The sequence below is a fragment of the Drosophila sulfurigaster genome, chromosome 3 (assembly GCF_023558435.1).
Source record: "Drosophila sulfurigaster albostrigata strain 15112-1811.04 chromosome 3, ASM2355843v2, whole genome shotgun sequence".
Classification (NCBI taxonomy): domain Eukaryota; kingdom Metazoa; phylum Arthropoda; class Insecta; order Diptera; family Drosophilidae; genus Drosophila; species Drosophila sulfurigaster.
Genome location: NC_084883.1, coordinates 2842060 through 2857187, shown reverse-complemented (window position 1 = coordinate 2857187; position 15128 = coordinate 2842060). Strand labels below are relative to the sequence as shown.

The 15128-nt window shown below is 44.1% G+C and overlaps 4 protein-coding genes across 6 annotated transcripts; all 4 read left to right on the top strand.

Annotated features, from left to right (window-relative positions):
• Positions 1-460: 460 nt before the first annotated feature.
• On the top strand, positions 461-4185 carry LOC133845728 (uncharacterized). Of its 2 annotated transcripts, none has more exons than XM_062280280.1 (6): positions 461-640; positions 903-1288; positions 1972-2220; positions 2287-2479; positions 2545-2852; positions 3176-4185. In XM_062280280.1, exons 2-6 carry the CDS (start codon positions 1013-1015, stop codon positions 4016-4018), a joined length of 1869 nt encoding a protein of 622 aa, XP_062136264.1. In that variant the 5' UTR covers positions 461-640; positions 903-1012; the 3' UTR covers positions 4019-4185. The 2 variants fall into 2 exon arrangements, with proteins under 2 accessions (XP_062136264.1, XP_062136263.1); XM_062280279.1 differs by having other exon boundaries at positions 900-1288.
• An 843-nt stretch (positions 4186-5028) lies between these two features.
• Positions 5029-7036, top strand: LOC133845730 (SET domain-containing protein SmydA-8). The gene is made up of 4 exons (XM_062280282.1): positions 5029-5165; positions 5282-5364; positions 5427-6690; positions 6765-7036. The coding sequence occupies exons 2-4, from the start codon at positions 5312-5314 to the stop codon at positions 6915-6917; spliced, it is 1470 nt and encodes a 489-aa protein (XP_062136266.1). The 5' UTR covers positions 5029-5165; positions 5282-5311; the 3' UTR covers positions 6918-7036.
• A 116-nt stretch (positions 7037-7152) lies between these two features.
• LOC133845729 (SET domain-containing protein SmydA-8) lies at positions 7153-9020 on the top strand. Its single transcript, XM_062280281.1, has 4 exons — positions 7153-7313; positions 7371-7499; positions 7574-8699; positions 8754-9020. Exons 1-4 carry the CDS (start codon positions 7249-7251, stop codon positions 8922-8924), a joined length of 1491 nt encoding a protein of 496 aa, XP_062136265.1. The 5' UTR covers positions 7153-7248; the 3' UTR covers positions 8925-9020.
• Positions 9021-9159: 139 nt separating this feature from the next.
• LOC133845725 (uncharacterized protein KIAA0930 homolog) lies at positions 9160-15056 on the top strand. 2 transcript variants are annotated; one of them, XM_062280273.1, is made up of 7 exons: positions 9160-9705; positions 10546-10712; positions 10767-11189; positions 11250-11694; positions 12614-14107; positions 14238-14387; positions 14448-15056. In XM_062280273.1, exons 1-7 carry the CDS (start codon positions 9591-9593, stop codon positions 14486-14488), a joined length of 2835 nt encoding a protein of 944 aa, XP_062136257.1. In that variant the 5' UTR covers positions 9160-9590; the 3' UTR covers positions 14489-15056. The 2 variants fall into 2 exon arrangements, with proteins under 2 accessions (XP_062136257.1, XP_062136258.1); XM_062280274.1 differs by lacking the exon at positions 12614-14107 and having other exon boundaries at positions 9450-9705.
• The last annotated feature ends 72 nt before the right edge of the window (positions 15057-15128 follow it).

Here is a 15128-nt window from a genome sequence, read left to right as displayed (position 1 = left end):
CATCGAAATCTACATATGTCGATATTTGTCCTCTACTAAAACCCATAGGGTTGCCGGCCTGCAATATTTTCATTTGCCGCGAAATTTTCTTCATCGAACTGGTTCGATAGATAAGAAATCAATATTTGCATCCTGTGCTTCAGTGTGACCTTAAATCCTACTACCAACGTAACAAAAAATACTGAAAAATATTTTTAAATTCCAAATCAACTCATATATGCCATATTCGTTCATAGAAAAACTATTTGGGTAGACAAATTTCGCAATTTGGTAATGCACAAATGCTCAGTTCAAAGATAAAAATCAAATTAATACAAATATGGTGTACGGTGTCTAGTAAATGCTGTTTAAAAAGTGCGCCTTTTTACACCCAAGGCATTGAAGTGTAACCAAGGTATTAAACGTTAGAAAGTATATTTTAAAATTTAACCTGCGGTCACGCTGGTCAGGTTCCTACGTCTTCGACCATTTTTTTTTAACGTGAATGTACTTTTAATTGTGCTTGTTGAAATTGTGTAAAAAGTCAATGAAAACGTTTCGAATACAACTAAAAAGTGTTGTGCTGTGCACTAAACGCTCTAGCACGATAATTAACATACAGCAAACAATGTGCACACAATAATTCCATTGAATAAAACGGGTATGAAAATCACTTCAATATTCGTGAAGTGCGTAGCTAAATTACTATGAATTTCTTCTCGTCGTCCACTGTACTCGTCGTTCAAACGAGTTACTTTGCTGGGTACATGTTTTTATTTTTGAATGAAGCCTGTCATCCATCGGTAGATTGTCAATCATAATCAAAGCGATAATCGAAATTAAAATTCGCTTTTTAATACATATTTTCTTAGCGCACGCACATATTTATGGTATAACGTTGTTGTTAATTTAATTCGCAGTAGCACAAAATAGCGCCTGTCAACTTCACTCAGTAACAACTACGGGTATCCAAACTATTTTGGCATTGGCATTTTGAGTGCTGTGTTGTTGCTTCTCCAGCTGCTGCATCAATATGGTTTCAACGCGTCAAATGTGTGGTGCTGGTGCCGGATTCGAAGAGACGCCAACATCGTCCACTCGAGCCTCTGTGGTGCGTCGCACTACACAATATCAAAACCAGCATCAACATCAACAACTCCATCAACATCCACAGCAGCAGGTTGCTGCCTCCAGTTCAACGGTGGCGACAATTGCAGCACCTGTTTTGAATTTTCTTGATTTGCCCACGGAACTGATTCATAAAACACTTGGCTACTTGGATTATAAGAAAATTAGCAATCTGCGATCGGTAAGTGTGAGAGACCAAAAAATGCTTGATGGGATAGGTGGTGGGAGGGGCGTCAGTGTTGCCCCATTATTTAATCAATAAAAAGCAATTTGCAAAATGTAAGTAGAATGCGCGTGGGTCGTCTCGGTTGTAGGGGGGCATGTTGCCAGTTATTCAACACAACTACCTGCCTGGAATTGTTGTTGTTTCTTCTACTGCTGATGTATTTATTATTTCTACCACTCAAAAGTTGACTATAGAGTTGAGCGCGTGACACGGACAGATTGCCATTAGTTTCTTGCTTCATCAGTTTGCATTGAAAGCAAACGTTAACTGCGTTAGGCGACAGACAGATCAACATGGCGTGTCACGCACACATTGCTAGCTTGTTTGCCTGTATTTGCGAGTGGTCCGGGGATCCGTTTGCAATGTCGTAAAGTAGGTAGTCGCGTTATCTGTTTTATTAGTTGACATGGCAGCTATCGTTGAGTCCTCGACATGTCGTGTCACGCGCACATCGCTAGCTTGCTTGTATCTGTGACTGGTCCTGCGATCCGTTTGGTATTGTAAAGTAGGTAGCCGAGTAATCTGATACATTCGTAAGCATGTTTGTTATAGATGCCCTTCAAATTTTGAGATGCGGGCCCCTTTTTTGGTGATATATTTTTAACTTAAGAGACGCTAAACCCCCTACTTGCTTTTAGGTATCCAATCGGATGAACGACATTTGCATGAATATGCTGAATGCTGCCTTCGCCAGGCAAATAAAGACGACATTCAATCGATTCCAGTCGATCAAGGCGAGCATGCCACGTCGGGAGTCGGCACGCCGCAATCATCCGCTGGCCTGTGAATGCGACATTATCGAAACATGTTACATGCGCCTCTCGTTGCTCCAAATGTCGATGGGCAAGCACATTGAGCGTGGTCATTGCTGTTTCTTTCCGGGTGCCGTAAGTAGATCCTCTTAATTAATGTCTACGCAAGATTCCTAATGAATCAACTTTATTTCCCGACAGATACTTGATGAGGTCCAGTCTATTTTGAACTATATAAGTATTACGCCGCGATTGCAGCGTCCATATCGCGTCACCGACGAACTTTTTGATCTCTCCACCATGGCCATGGAGTATTTTAAGGATCGCATTGAACCCACACTGCCTGGCCTGGCGTACAAGGACTTCTTTCAATTACCCATCACCACAAAGCGGCGTAAGCTATATCAGAATAATAATAAGGTTCACGAATGAAATCATAATTGCTATTTATCTTTAAAGCTACTCTGGCCATCAGCTCGGATCTCTCGGACAATTCGAATAACTCACCACCTCAGAATCATATGGTACTGCGTAAGGGAATACGCAAGATCAAACAGGGCATGAAGATGTACAACAATCAGCTGTCGGTGCTGCGCACCGAGCTACGCACTTGCAAGCGCAAGGCTGCTGAGCAGGGCAAACAGCTGGCGGAGCAACAGAATCTGCTGGCCGAGCATCAGAAGCAGACGCTTGAATATGCAAACCGTCTAGACGAGAATGACAAAAAGAATGAGGAAATGGCTCGCAAATTTTCCACATTGTTGCAGGTAAGCTAGCTTAAACATAATGTCATAGTTAAAAAGATACATACATATTAGAAATACGTTGTAAATCATTGCAATAAGGAAGGCTTTTTACATATGGCCACTTGTAACTCGCTTAAGGGCATCTTGTCTGACCTTCCTTTGCACTTAATGGCCACTCAACAAATCTGGATTTCAATATTATTAGTTCACGGCTCTGTTAAATCGAAGTCGCCTATTTCATAGCTTTTTCTGTGCCAAATAATATTTATAAGCCTAAGCAACGATTTTAGATTTGCAATATTTTTCAAAAGATGTAATGTATGGAACATTAATTCTTTCCGCAGGAACTCAACAAGTGTAAGACCGAGCTACAATTCTGGCGCTCCAAGAGTCCCGCCATTCCACCAGTTTGCAGCTCGTGCAATCAGAAGCTGCCACAAGTGCTGCCGCCAGAGGACTTGCAGGCACTGGTTAATCAGGGAGTGGATCCCGAGAATATAATCATCATCAACGAGGAGATTGATGCTGATGCGGATGTTGAAGTCGATGCAGATGGAGATGCGAATGGATCTACGGATAATAATGATGCTGTGACCACCACAGTCACGGTGACCGTTGAGAAGCCATTCGCCTCACCAGACGAAACCACCACAGCCAAGCTGCTGGCCGTTAATTTGGCCGCTAAAAATCTAAAGCGCAAGTATGCGAACGTGTTCGATGCCGACACCGCAACCACCGCTGCAACGTCCAAAGCAATTGCGTCCAATGCGTCATCGTCTAACGCAAACATGAACTCGAATTCGAATTCGAAAGCTGTTCAGCAGCAGGAACAGCCGACTGCCAGCGCCAATTGTGGCTATCCAACGAAGCTCTTTTATGGTAATCAACCGCAGCAGTCACAACAACAGCAGCAACAACAACAACAACAACAGCAGCAGCATCAACGTAGCGGTGTCATTGTCAGTCCAGTGTCCATGAAGCTGGCAGTGATCAATAATGGCAATGGTGGAATCTCATCATCGGAGCAGCAGTTGCAATCAAGTGCCGCCGTCGACACATTGCCAACGGCTGTCGGAGCAACTGATCCGACGAGTGCTGGCAACGTGGAGCCGGTGGAGTCGAAGAAGGCACGTAGAGTACAAAAAGCCAATAGATGTGTAAGTGCACATGGCAAACGGAGCAAATAAGCATAAAAACAAAATACATTTTTTACTACTTACGTATATACAAACTCACACACACATACAATACATATATTTACATACATAAAAGTCGCGACCGAACACACACACACAGAAAGAGAGATGTGCGTGTGCTCGCGTGAACTGTAGTGTTAAAAACAAAACAAAAGAAACAAACAAAAACAAATGATCAAGAGAAAAAGGAAATCAAATTAAGAATATACCTTAAACGAACACACAAGCATAGATAGATGTGTATGTATATGGATTACCTATATGTACATGTATAACTTTTATGAACATCTCCGAGTGCATTAGGCGCTCTGATAATCATTATCATTATTATTACAATTAATTATTATCATTACGATTTACAAAGTGTATCTCTGTACGTTCTTTGGCCCCAAATTAGCGCCAATACAATACAAAAACAACAAACATTACACCAGCAATTAAAATCAACACACACACACATAGAACACACTCGTCGTATACTTAACGAAGCTAAGTTTTTTTTTGTAGTTTGAAGTGTATTGACAGACAGAGCAAAAGCGATAATAATAATTTAAAATCGACATAAGTTTAATTATGATTAGTAGCCACACACACATACACGTATATACACACACACACAAACACAACCACTCCTCAAATTAAGGCATGTGTGTAAAACAGAAAATGGAAAAGAAATGGCAAAGGAATATTTTAAATAAAACTTTAACGCATACAAAAATCAAATGCAAGAACAAAACTGTTTTTAATTTTTTTAATGATCGATAACTGCTTTAACGATCGATTAAACTAATTTAGAATACAAATGAGGAAAATGCGAACCCCACAAAAATGGAGACAGTATCGGGTGCTGTTGCTGTTTCTGCTGTTGCTGCTGCTGCTAAAAAGGCCGGCGAGCAACTAACTAAAAATAAGCGAGCAACAACGCGTTGCGTTACGCACGCAATTAGCCAAAGTACTTAGTACACATCCAAGCGATCAGCCGAGGGAAATTCTTTGGGCCCCAGCATAGACCGAGGCAGCAGCGAGAGGCCGACACAGAGAGAGAGTGAGAATAGGATCACTTTTCTCTTGGATATTTATAATTGGCGACTCCAACTATAATGTGCCTCTGGCAGTCACCGGGGAGCGTTCGCTTTAGGTAACCGCAGCACGCGCATTGCCGTGAAAATAAAAAAAAAGAAGGAAAATCAAATCGAAATTAAGTAAACAATGAAATGAAAAGTCTTTGTTGTTGTTGTTGTTGTTGTGTTTCAGACATAGAAGATCCACGTAATCGGGGAAACAATGCAAGATTACAGCGAAAAGTTGCAAGAGGTGACCAATGAGCAGTTGGGCAGGTGCTGGACACGAATTGCGAATGCTTACTTCATAATGGTATTGCTAATGCATCACATTCCAGGCACTTGGTGGTCAGCGAGCGAGTCGAGGCGGGTGAAACGTTGCTGGACGAGCAGCCCTTGATGGTGGCACCTCATTGGGAATGCGGCCAGCTAAAGTGCGCCCAATGCATGCAGGAATCGTACATCATTTGCCGCAAGTGTCAGGTGTATCCGCTGTGCATGGACTGCAGTGAACACGATGCCTTTGAGTGCGACTTCTTCGCCAGCGGCGCCGGCAGTCGCATCAGCAAGGATCTGCTGGTCAAGCACTACAGCATTTGTGCGCTGCTCAAGTTGCTGCTGCTGCTCGAGGATCCAGCGCGACGAGACCAATGCCAGGCGCTGGTGAATCGACCCATCACGCTGGAGGATTACCGTGACAAGGATGGCATGTGGCAAGAGCACGAGGAGCAGGTTGTGCGTCCCATAATCAGCAGTGGCTTGGTGGAAGCCTTGCCCGAACAGCATCTGACGACGGACATCTTGCACGCGCACTGCATCCGCATCGACAGCAACGCCTTCGAGGTGACGGCACGCGATGGCGACATGTTGAAGGGCGTGTATGTCTGCGGCGCCAGTCTGCCGCACCATTGTGTGCCCAACACTGTGGTGTCCCTCGACGAGCAATTCAACATGAAGCTGTATGCTGCAGTGCCGCTAGAGATTGGCACCGTTGTGCACACATCCTACACGAATCCTCTGATGGGGACTAGTCAGCGGCAGCATCAGTTGCGTCTCACCAGGCACATGGATTGCGCCTGCTCGCGCTGCTTGGATCCAACCGAACTGAACACGCACATGAGCAGCATGAAGTGCAGGGATTGCGCCGATGGCTATGCTGTCTGTGAGTTGGCTGGCAGCGGCGATTGGCGCTGCATGAGCGAGACTTGTGGAGCAGTGATGCCTGCTGGGGATGTGCATGAGCTGCTCGGCGAGGTGGGCAGTGCTCTGGTCAGTGCCAAGGGCGAGCTGGAGGCCTATGAGTCGTTGCTGGCCCAGCACAAGCAACTGTTCCATCCCAATCATTTTCTATTGCTGGACATTAAGCAGAATATCGCCAGCATTTTGCGTGCGGCGACTCTGATGAATTCCCTGAATGATCCTTGCAAGAAATTGATGCAACGACGCGTCGAACTATGCGCAGATCTGCTGCCAGTTTGTCGCGCTGTTGTGCCTGGCATCTCCAAGTTGTATGCCATAGCGCTATTCGAGTACCTGGTGGCCTTTGTGGAGCTAACTGAGCTGCAGTTTGCCGATGCCGATGTCAGCAAGAAGGAGTATGTGGTAAGTGGAAGGTTTATCGGAAAACGGTATAACGGTAAGGGAATACTAGAATACTTATAATCTTGCCATGCTAGGCGCTGTTGATGCGAGCACGAGCGGTGGCCAAGGAAGCCCTGGAGTTGCTGCAGTTCGAGCCGGAAAACTCCGCAGAGGGATTTTTGACCGAACGCATTGGAATGGAGCTGGAGCGCATCGAGTCGGATCTGATGAAATACGGCAAACTGTAATGATTGCAAATAAAAGTGAATTAATTTAGTCATAGTTTCTATTGTGTTGGCCCTGAACGTGGACGACAGCACAGAAGGTTCAACAGCCAAACACACAGCTCGCTGCCAGAGAGCAACGGGGAAGAATGGGTATCAATCGAATCGGGTTGAAATAAATAAAGAATTGCCTTTAAATATAAATGAGAAATGCGAATTGCGAATTGCAAATTGCACTCGCGCCACATGCAATGTCGGCCACTAGACACCACACTATTCAGTTTGCGATTGATAATAGACGACGCTGCACGTAATTTATAGCCCACGAAGGGATCGGCAAATTGTACTTTATAGAATGGCCGCAGTCAGTGAAGATTTTCTGAAGAAATGTGAGGTGAAACACAATGAAACGCTGGGCAGGTGGGTTCATCTCTCCATCGCTTCAACTGTCTACTCCTTATTGTAATCCATGGCTAGGTTTGTGATTGCCTCGCGCAATATTGGAGCTGGAGAGACGGTGCTTTTGGAGCAGCCGACTCTGTTGCTGGCCAACAGTGCGGATCGACGTTGCTGCAGCTGCCACAAGCTGACGACATCGTTTTGCGGGTAAGTCTCTGTCTGTCTCCAACAACCAGCTGAGCATTATATAAAATCTTTTGCCTTGCCTTGGGAGTTGTTAGCCAGTGTCGTCTGTTGCCGCTGTGTGGTGAATGTGCCAGTCACGAGAGCAGGGATTGCCAGCGTCTAGCGAATCTGCAGTTGAACGCCGAGCAAGTGGAGGAGCTGCAGACGCACATAGAGGTCCATGGCGCTCTAAAGTATCTGCTGCTGCGGGAACACACCGAGACGCAGGCTCAGTATGAGGAATTACTGCAGATGGAGTCGCAGCTGGCTGTCAGACGTGATACGGACATTTGGAGACACTATGAAGAGGAGGTAATAGCGCCACTGCATGCCACGGGCTTGCTGCTGCAGCTCCACAATGGCGCTGACATCGATGCTGAGCTGCTGCAGCGTTTGCTGGGCATTGCGGATATCAATGCCTATGAGATACGTGCTCCTGAAACAGGTGGTGCCATGAGGGGCATCTACATGCGAGCTGCTCTCTTTGCCCACAGCTGCCTGCCTAATCTGGTGACGGCCATCGATGAGCAGCGGCAGATTAAGGTCTACGCCAGTCGAGCTATAGCTGCTGGAGAGATTCTCTACAATTGTTACACCAATATTCTGCTGGGCACCGAGGAGCGTCGGCATATTCTGAAGACTGGCAAATGCTTCGATTGTCAATGTGTGCGCTGCCTGGATCCTACAGAGCTGGGCACGCACATGAGCAGCTTTGTCTGTACCAGCTGCATACCTGGTGGCTACATTGTTCGCCAGTCGGACACTGGAGTTTGGCAGTGTTTGCTCAATGCTGAGCATACGCTGAAAGCTGAGTTCGTAGCCAATGTTCTGGAGCGCGCCAAGGAGGAGGTATTTCATGCACGCGACGATATATATCGCCTGGAACTGTTGCTCGTCAAGCTGGGACGTTTGTTGCATGGCAATCATTACATTATGTTGGATCTGAAGCAACATATTGCCTCCATACTGCGACAGATTCTGCAAAACATGGCTCATCGTCCCAATCGTAAAGTTTACGAACGAAAGATTCGTTTGTGCCAAGAAATATTGCTTGTGCTAAAAGTTGTGGCGCCAGGACTTAACCGATTGAAGGCCATTGCCCTATATGAATTGGCCAATACCCAGGCAGAGTTGGGACGCAAGTTGTACAGCGAACAAGAGCACAATGCTTCAGATTTATTGGTAATGCAATTAAAAAGTACATTTTCTATTTAACTCATTTGCAGCTGTTTTTAGGCTGAGCTCCAGCAGACTGAGGTAATGTCACGAGAAGCGCTTCGAATGCTACTTTACGAGCCAATTTCAACTCCTGAGGGTCAATTGGCTCGCAATATGCTAAGGGAATTAAAAGAGCTGCAGAACGATATGAAGACACTACAGCAATCAAATGATGATGTTATAAATTAAATTAACGTTTTATTTAAAATACAGAAGTTAATAACTGTTTATTTAAATCTTTTGAAAGACACCAAATTTGAATATGCAATAATCGATTATTTAGCTTAAAGCTTCTGCTATCGGAACTTGTTGGGTGGTGGTAGTCGATAGGAATTATTTAGTTGAAGGTATCGGAATTAGTGTTGAATATATTAATAAAGTTAATATGTTTAAAAAAGCTTACACATTGATGTCTGCAGGCATACACAAAATGGAAAATAAAGCTTAATATACTGCCATTGTTGTGTTATAGTTGTAGCTTTTGATAGATAGCAGGTCGCGATTAGTAATTCTTCGGCGCAATTGTAAACACAACAGCTGGCTAACCAAAATAAGAGAAACTGGAGATGATACGCAAGTGGAACCAGCTGAGAGACAAACAACCCCAAGTTCAAAATTGAAAATAGGGTGGCCAAACAAAAGGTGGATAGACCTCTGTTACTCGGCTGCAGGATTGAAGAGTGTGTTAGTCGCTGTCCGCTGTTTAAACCGTACTCATTGCTCCCACTCGCTTATTAACTACTCAAAGAACTCGCTAATAGAAGTGAATTTAACACATCAACATGCAAAGCTGCAGAAATATTGCAAAATTGTGAAATAATTGTAGCTTGCGAAACCGAAAGCGACGTCATCGCCATGGCGTTGGCGAGTGCAGCGGGTGCTCTGCTCAAACCACAGACTCCACTCCAGCAGCTGCTTGAGGACATCAACTTCCAGCGCACTAAGGAGATGCGACAGCTGCTCAAAGATGGTGATTAAATTTACCTTTGAATTGTATAATCCATTATCAACTATTTTAAGTTTATGAGAAATTTGTCTACATTTGCACATTATCGATTTATCAAGTGCTCTCTAACGGCAACTCCTTCTACCCTTGTCCAATGTAAATGTGTCTGTAAAAGTGTGTGTGCAGATTTTGCTCCACTTTGGACATGCATTAGCTTTGTATGTATGTATGTGTATGCATATACATACACAATTATACTTTGAAGTATGCGATCCACAAACCGGATTTTCGCTTTTGTTTACAATGCCATTGAAGGAAGGGTTCTCTTAAGGCTTTGTTACGCTTTGTCGAGGGGGCGGAAATTGGTATGATGCCCATTTATTCAACAATACCAGCGAATATTATATCGACTAAACAATTTGTATTTACCACTTAAGAATATGGTTTCATTTTCTAACTTTCAAGAGAAAAACAATTGTGGAAGACTAATTAAGATGGTATAATGGGACGAATATTTTGTGATCTAATGTATGTTTGTTTGTTTGTGTACAAATTTCATTCTCCTACATATGTAATTCTATAAGTTTTTCAACTCTTCTATATTACTTATACATTCTTATTTTCAAAATACATATGTAATATTGCTGAACACAAATTTCTTCTCAAAAACGGTAATATGTAAACTTCGGGTTTGCGATACATAATTTAAAAACATGTCTTTGAATAAATATAAAGACGATAGCTGCGTAATATTGAAGAAAACTAATTTTCCAAAAGTAAAAAATAAATAAAATTATTTTTTATAAAAAATATATTATTATTATATACTATAGTAATCGTAACAATATATATGTGTCCTTGTAGATGGCGGCTTTGTAGTGCTACAGGGTACAACATATTGGACGGATTTGTTCGTGCGGCATTTTCTATTTCAAACGGAGCCAGTGCACAGCATTGACTCAGATGATTTGCTCTTTTTTGTGCGAAAAAAGCATGTGAAGAGCTCATCGCGTCACATGCCAAAATATGAGGTAAGTAAGTGTACATCATAATCTGGTGCAGTTAGTTCAATTGTTTGTTTGCAGACTGAAGTTGAAGTATTTCGCAAGGACTCGCGCAAACTGCCCATTGGAGACCCAGATGTGGATTGGGAGGAGACTGTCTACCTGAATATGGTTATACATCAGTTTGACTACACATTGACCTTGGCCATTTGCACCCGAACATCGCCCAAAGAGTTGCAGGTGCTGCGTCGGCACTCACAGCGTGTCTATGCTAGTCCAAGTCGTCGGAAGATGGACACCAAGGGCGAGGGCGAAGAGATCACGTACCCACACATTTGCTTCATGGTGGACAACTTCGATGAGGTGTTCAGCGACATTCTGGTGCGCGATGGCGAGATGGTGTGCGTCGAGCTGGTGGCCAATGACAAGGATGGTGCCGTTCAGGGTGTCATCTTCTTAGGATCGATACGTTACGATGCACTGAAGAAAGTCTACGATGCCAGAGTAAGTTAACCATTATTTCTACCTAAATAGATGCCTGATTGAGTGTTATTTTGTGTGCAGCAATCCAGTCTGAGTTCCAAGGTGGCGCAGCGTATGTCCTTTGGCTTGTTTAGCAGCGGTGCTGGAGTGCAAACGCGCTGTGAATTCGTACGCATGAAGGGACCGCAGGGCAAGGGACACGCCGAGATGGCGGTGACGAAGCCAAAAGGATCGGGCGTTGAGACTCCAACCAGTGAGCCCGGCTTTTGTGCCACGGACATGTGGGACGAATGGGAGGAGGAGAACGATGACTATTGCACGTATCGCCATCAACGACGACTCAGCGATCCCAGCGCCAATCTCAATAATTTCTCACGCTACGGCTGGCGCACCAAGAACACCAACCAGGACATGGTGACTAGTGGCACCAGCGCTAGTGTTGGGGCTAAGGCGCGTTCCGAGAATGAAGGACTCGACTCGTTGGCCAGTGAAGTGTCTGAGATTGAAGCCGGAGACTTGCGAGACGGTAAGTAGTGTTTGGGATTAATCCACTAGCTTTAGTTCAAGTAACATTTGTGTATTCGTTGAATTGCATGCTCTTCAGATCATTTATGTAAATAATGTGGATTCGCTATGTATTTATGTGTTATGTACAAATAGCTTGATTTGTGTTGCGCTTCTTCTGCTTGCTGTGATCAATTCTTTCCTTGTAAACGTAAACATGTTGTGGTTCCTACGATTTTTCCTTAAATTAACAAATTTCAAATTTCACACTAACCAATCAAATGTGTACAATATTTGTTATATTACGAAAAAGGATTGCCGAAAACGTATAAATGTATATTGTATATTGTAATCAATACATGATATATTGCCGAGAAAGCAGGACAACTAAACTACAGTAAAACCAAAATTAATTATTTGCAATTTATGTTTGCTTTTAAGTTTCAAATTGTTGATTACTTTACACTCAGTTTCAATGAATAGAACAGAGATGAATATAGAAGATTATAGTAAAGAAAACATGGGAAATGTTTTAGCGAGCCAGATCTAGAGCTTGACTTCGAAAATGATTAATTAACGGGGATGGGTTAGCTAATAGATCATTCATTCGGTACTGGTTACTGTTTACTCATTTCTCCAGTTAGGCCTATCCAATGTCTATATATATAGCACCAACTAATCCTTACACTCCGCATCCCAATTAATAATTAACACCAAAATCAAATAGTGCCCTATTGAATAGAGTCTCCCGCTACCCGCTACCCGACTCCTGCCCTCCGCCATCTCCTGGTTATTTATGATTTCCCCTGCTTATTTGATCCCGTTGGCGAAACAATTATGTTATAAGTTGCTTGGACGCCGATTGTATGTCGGTTGTTTTATGTGTCGTTGTATATGCTTTTAAACGGAAACAAAAAAAAACGATCTATATCTACTTGTAGATCAGCAACGTCCTGCTTTCTCGGCCTCCGCGACAAAACTGCACCCAAATCCGAATTGTGAAACGCTCAATCTAGCTCAAGCGTGTGCTGGTGACGAACCACACAAGGCACCAGATGCCCCCACACCGTCTGACCCAGTTCCAGAATCCGTGGTTAACGAGATAGCCGCTGCGGCTCCAGCCGTCACTCCTCCGCCGCTCAGCGTTGCCGTCGAGGTGACCGTGTCCAACAACAGCAACAGCAACGGCAGTGGCAGTAGCAGCACAGGCTGCAATTGCTTCGGTGGCAAAAAGTGCAAGAAACGCTGGACATCGGGGGCCAGTGCCATAGACACGCCGGTGATGTCGGAAGTGTATTGTCCCAGTTGCGAGGATGCATCTAATGAGACGCCAGCTTGCCTCAGCAAAATGCCCGACAAGCGTCAGACGAAGCTCAAACCCAAACCGCCCAGCATTCTGTGTGTGGAGAGCGAACTTGTGGTCAGCAAACGTGGCAGTCTTCGGCTCAGTTCCAGCGAAAATAAGCGCAAGGGCAACAACATCACACGCAGTGTTTCACTGAGTGCCGCCGATCGTCGGACGAGTGTGCCAATCCCGGGAAGTGCCAAGAAGGCGCCAGCGGTATCGCGAGTGCGCGTTGTCAAGGGAAAGGAGATGGACAAAAGCAAGGAGAAGGAGAAGGATAAAGAGAATGATAAGAAGTCTTCGAACCAGAAAGCCAATGGAGCCAGCAGTCTGCTGGCCAAGATGTCGCCCAAGAGGTTGCGCAATGCCAAAGCCAGTGACAAGGATAAGGAAAAAGACAAAGACAAAGAGAGAAGCAAGGAAAAGTCAAAGCTGACACCAAAAGCAAAAAGTAACAGCGGCAGCAACAACAACAATAACGATGCCAAAACAGCACCTACAACAGCATCTGGGACAGATTCTGCTACCAAGGTGGAGGAGTACGAGCTGGCCGATGATGCCACTTCATTGAACGGCGAGGCTGCGGAGTCGGGCGATAGCGCCTGCTCCGCCAAGATGGCCATACTCAGCGAAAGCGACAGCAAGATGATGATAAGCGTGCGCGGACGTGAAGAGCTGCCCGTGGTGGAGCAATCTGGCACCCCATCACCGCCCACAGTGGTGCCTGTGACGGTGTCGATGCATCGCTTTGAGAAGTGTATACGTGTACCTGTTAAATCAGAGAGCCATCCATTGCAGCTGGACTTGACGTTGTCACCAACGACGGCGCCGGCTGACCACACAACTAATGATAATAACGAGGAGCAACAGCAGGAGTTAGGGGCCACAAGTGGTGATGCGGTATCGCCCCTACTAAATGGCGAGGCGGATGTGGCCAATGGCAATCAGCCACAAGCAAGCAGCGCCACATTGCCACGCACCTCCAAGCAATCCTATTATAACAAGGTGCTGCATCTGGTGCCCAAGCGTCGCACACCGGACGGCACCAACATATACTATTGGTGCGATCTCCCCAAAAAGGCACTCAAAGGTCATTGCTACGATATCTTATTAGTTATCAATTATGCACTCACGATATTCCTGCCACTTTGCATGCATATAACATTGAACTGTGCTGAACTTGGAATTCATTGTTCTGACTTTTATCCGTTTGCTTACAGAACTCGATGATGGTGCCTACAATCCACTGTGGACCAGTCGAGGGTTCACTCAATCCTTTCACTTTTGGAAGGAGAATCGTCGCCAGCAATCGACGCCACTCAATGCATTCCTCACTTATGTCACACTGCCCTGGTGGAGCATTGCCAAGGGTGAGTTGCTGTCTTCAGAGTTCGCCATTAGAAATATTCTAATCCCTACTGTTGTTTCAGATTTGCTGGATCATCGAGAGACACCTATACTAACCTTTTAGTATTAGATGTGTGCTACGCTTGTGATTTGCTATTATTATGCTTTAAAGTATTACCTATCAAGTCTCTTTAATTTGTAAATTATGTTAGTTATCTTTTGTGATCTTACGTGAACGAGTGTATCTCAGGTAGCTAACTTCATCTGGCTCCTCCCTAACAAATTCCCAATTTGATTTAACTGCATCTAGCTCGGTTATCCTTGACCAAATGCCAACATATTATATTTCGCTAGGAATCTGGACTAGAGCGTTATTTACTATATATTATGTAGATGCGAATTCCCGATTGAAAGTGTGTAGTATAGCAGTACGAGTATAACGAATGCAACGCCAACCTACAAATTTATAAACCACACATATATTATGGTATACTTGATATTATGCTGCATTTTGAAATGATATAAAGATTGTTACCAAAAATCAAATGTACATGTAATACTATTATTTATATATATATATATTATATGACAACATTTATACTATATACATGCGTATGTATGTACAATAATATATGTATATGTATAGTGAACAAGTGCGAAACAAAGTAAAATAAAGAATTGCGTACAATAAATACAATACGAATACAATCTTTGAGTATCGTCATCAGTGTCAACTTAAGCCGAGGTCTCCTGCCGAGAGTCGT

Bases quoted from the DNA above. Each gene is read 5' to 3' on its own strand.
- LOC133845728 (XM_062280280.1), top strand. From the start codon at position 1,013: ATGGTTTCAACGCGTCAAATGTGTGGTGCTGGTGCCGGATTCGAAGAG. The intron at 1,289-1,971 runs GTAAGTGTGAGA...ACTTGCTTTTAG, and splicing joins AAATTAGCAATCTGCGATCG to GTATCCAATCGGATGAACGA. The intron at 2,480-2,544 runs GTAAGCTATATC...TTATCTTTAAAG, and splicing joins ACCCATCACCACAAAGCGGC to CTACTCTGGCCATCAGCTCG.
- LOC133845730 (XM_062280282.1), top strand. From the start codon at position 5,312: ATGCAAGATTACAGCGAAAAGTTGCAAGAGGTGACCAATGAGCAGTTG. The intron at 5,365-5,426 runs GTGCTGGACACG...ATCACATTCCAG, and splicing joins ACCAATGAGCAGTTGGGCAG to GCACTTGGTGGTCAGCGAGC. The intron at 6,691-6,764 runs GTAAGTGGAAGG...TTGCCATGCTAG, and splicing joins TCAGCAAGAAGGAGTATGTG to GCGCTGTTGATGCGAGCACG.
- LOC133845729 (XM_062280281.1), top strand. From the start codon at position 7,249: ATGGCCGCAGTCAGTGAAGATTTTCTGAAGAAATGTGAGGTGAAACAC. The intron at 7,500-7,573 runs GTAAGTCTCTGT...GGGAGTTGTTAG, and splicing joins CTGACGACATCGTTTTGCGG to CCAGTGTCGTCTGTTGCCGC. The intron at 8,700-8,753 runs GTAATGCAATTA...AGCTGTTTTTAG, and splicing joins ACAATGCTTCAGATTTATTG to GCTGAGCTCCAGCAGACTGA.
- LOC133845725 (XM_062280273.1), top strand. From the start codon at position 9,591: ATGGCGTTGGCGAGTGCAGCGGGTGCTCTGCTCAAACCACAGACTCCA. The intron at 10,713-10,766 runs GTAAGTAAGTGT...GTTTGTTTGCAG, and splicing joins GTCACATGCCAAAATATGAG to ACTGAAGTTGAAGTATTTCG. The intron at 11,190-11,249 runs GTAAGTTAACCA...TTTTGTGTGCAG, and splicing joins AGAAAGTCTACGATGCCAGA to CAATCCAGTCTGAGTTCCAA.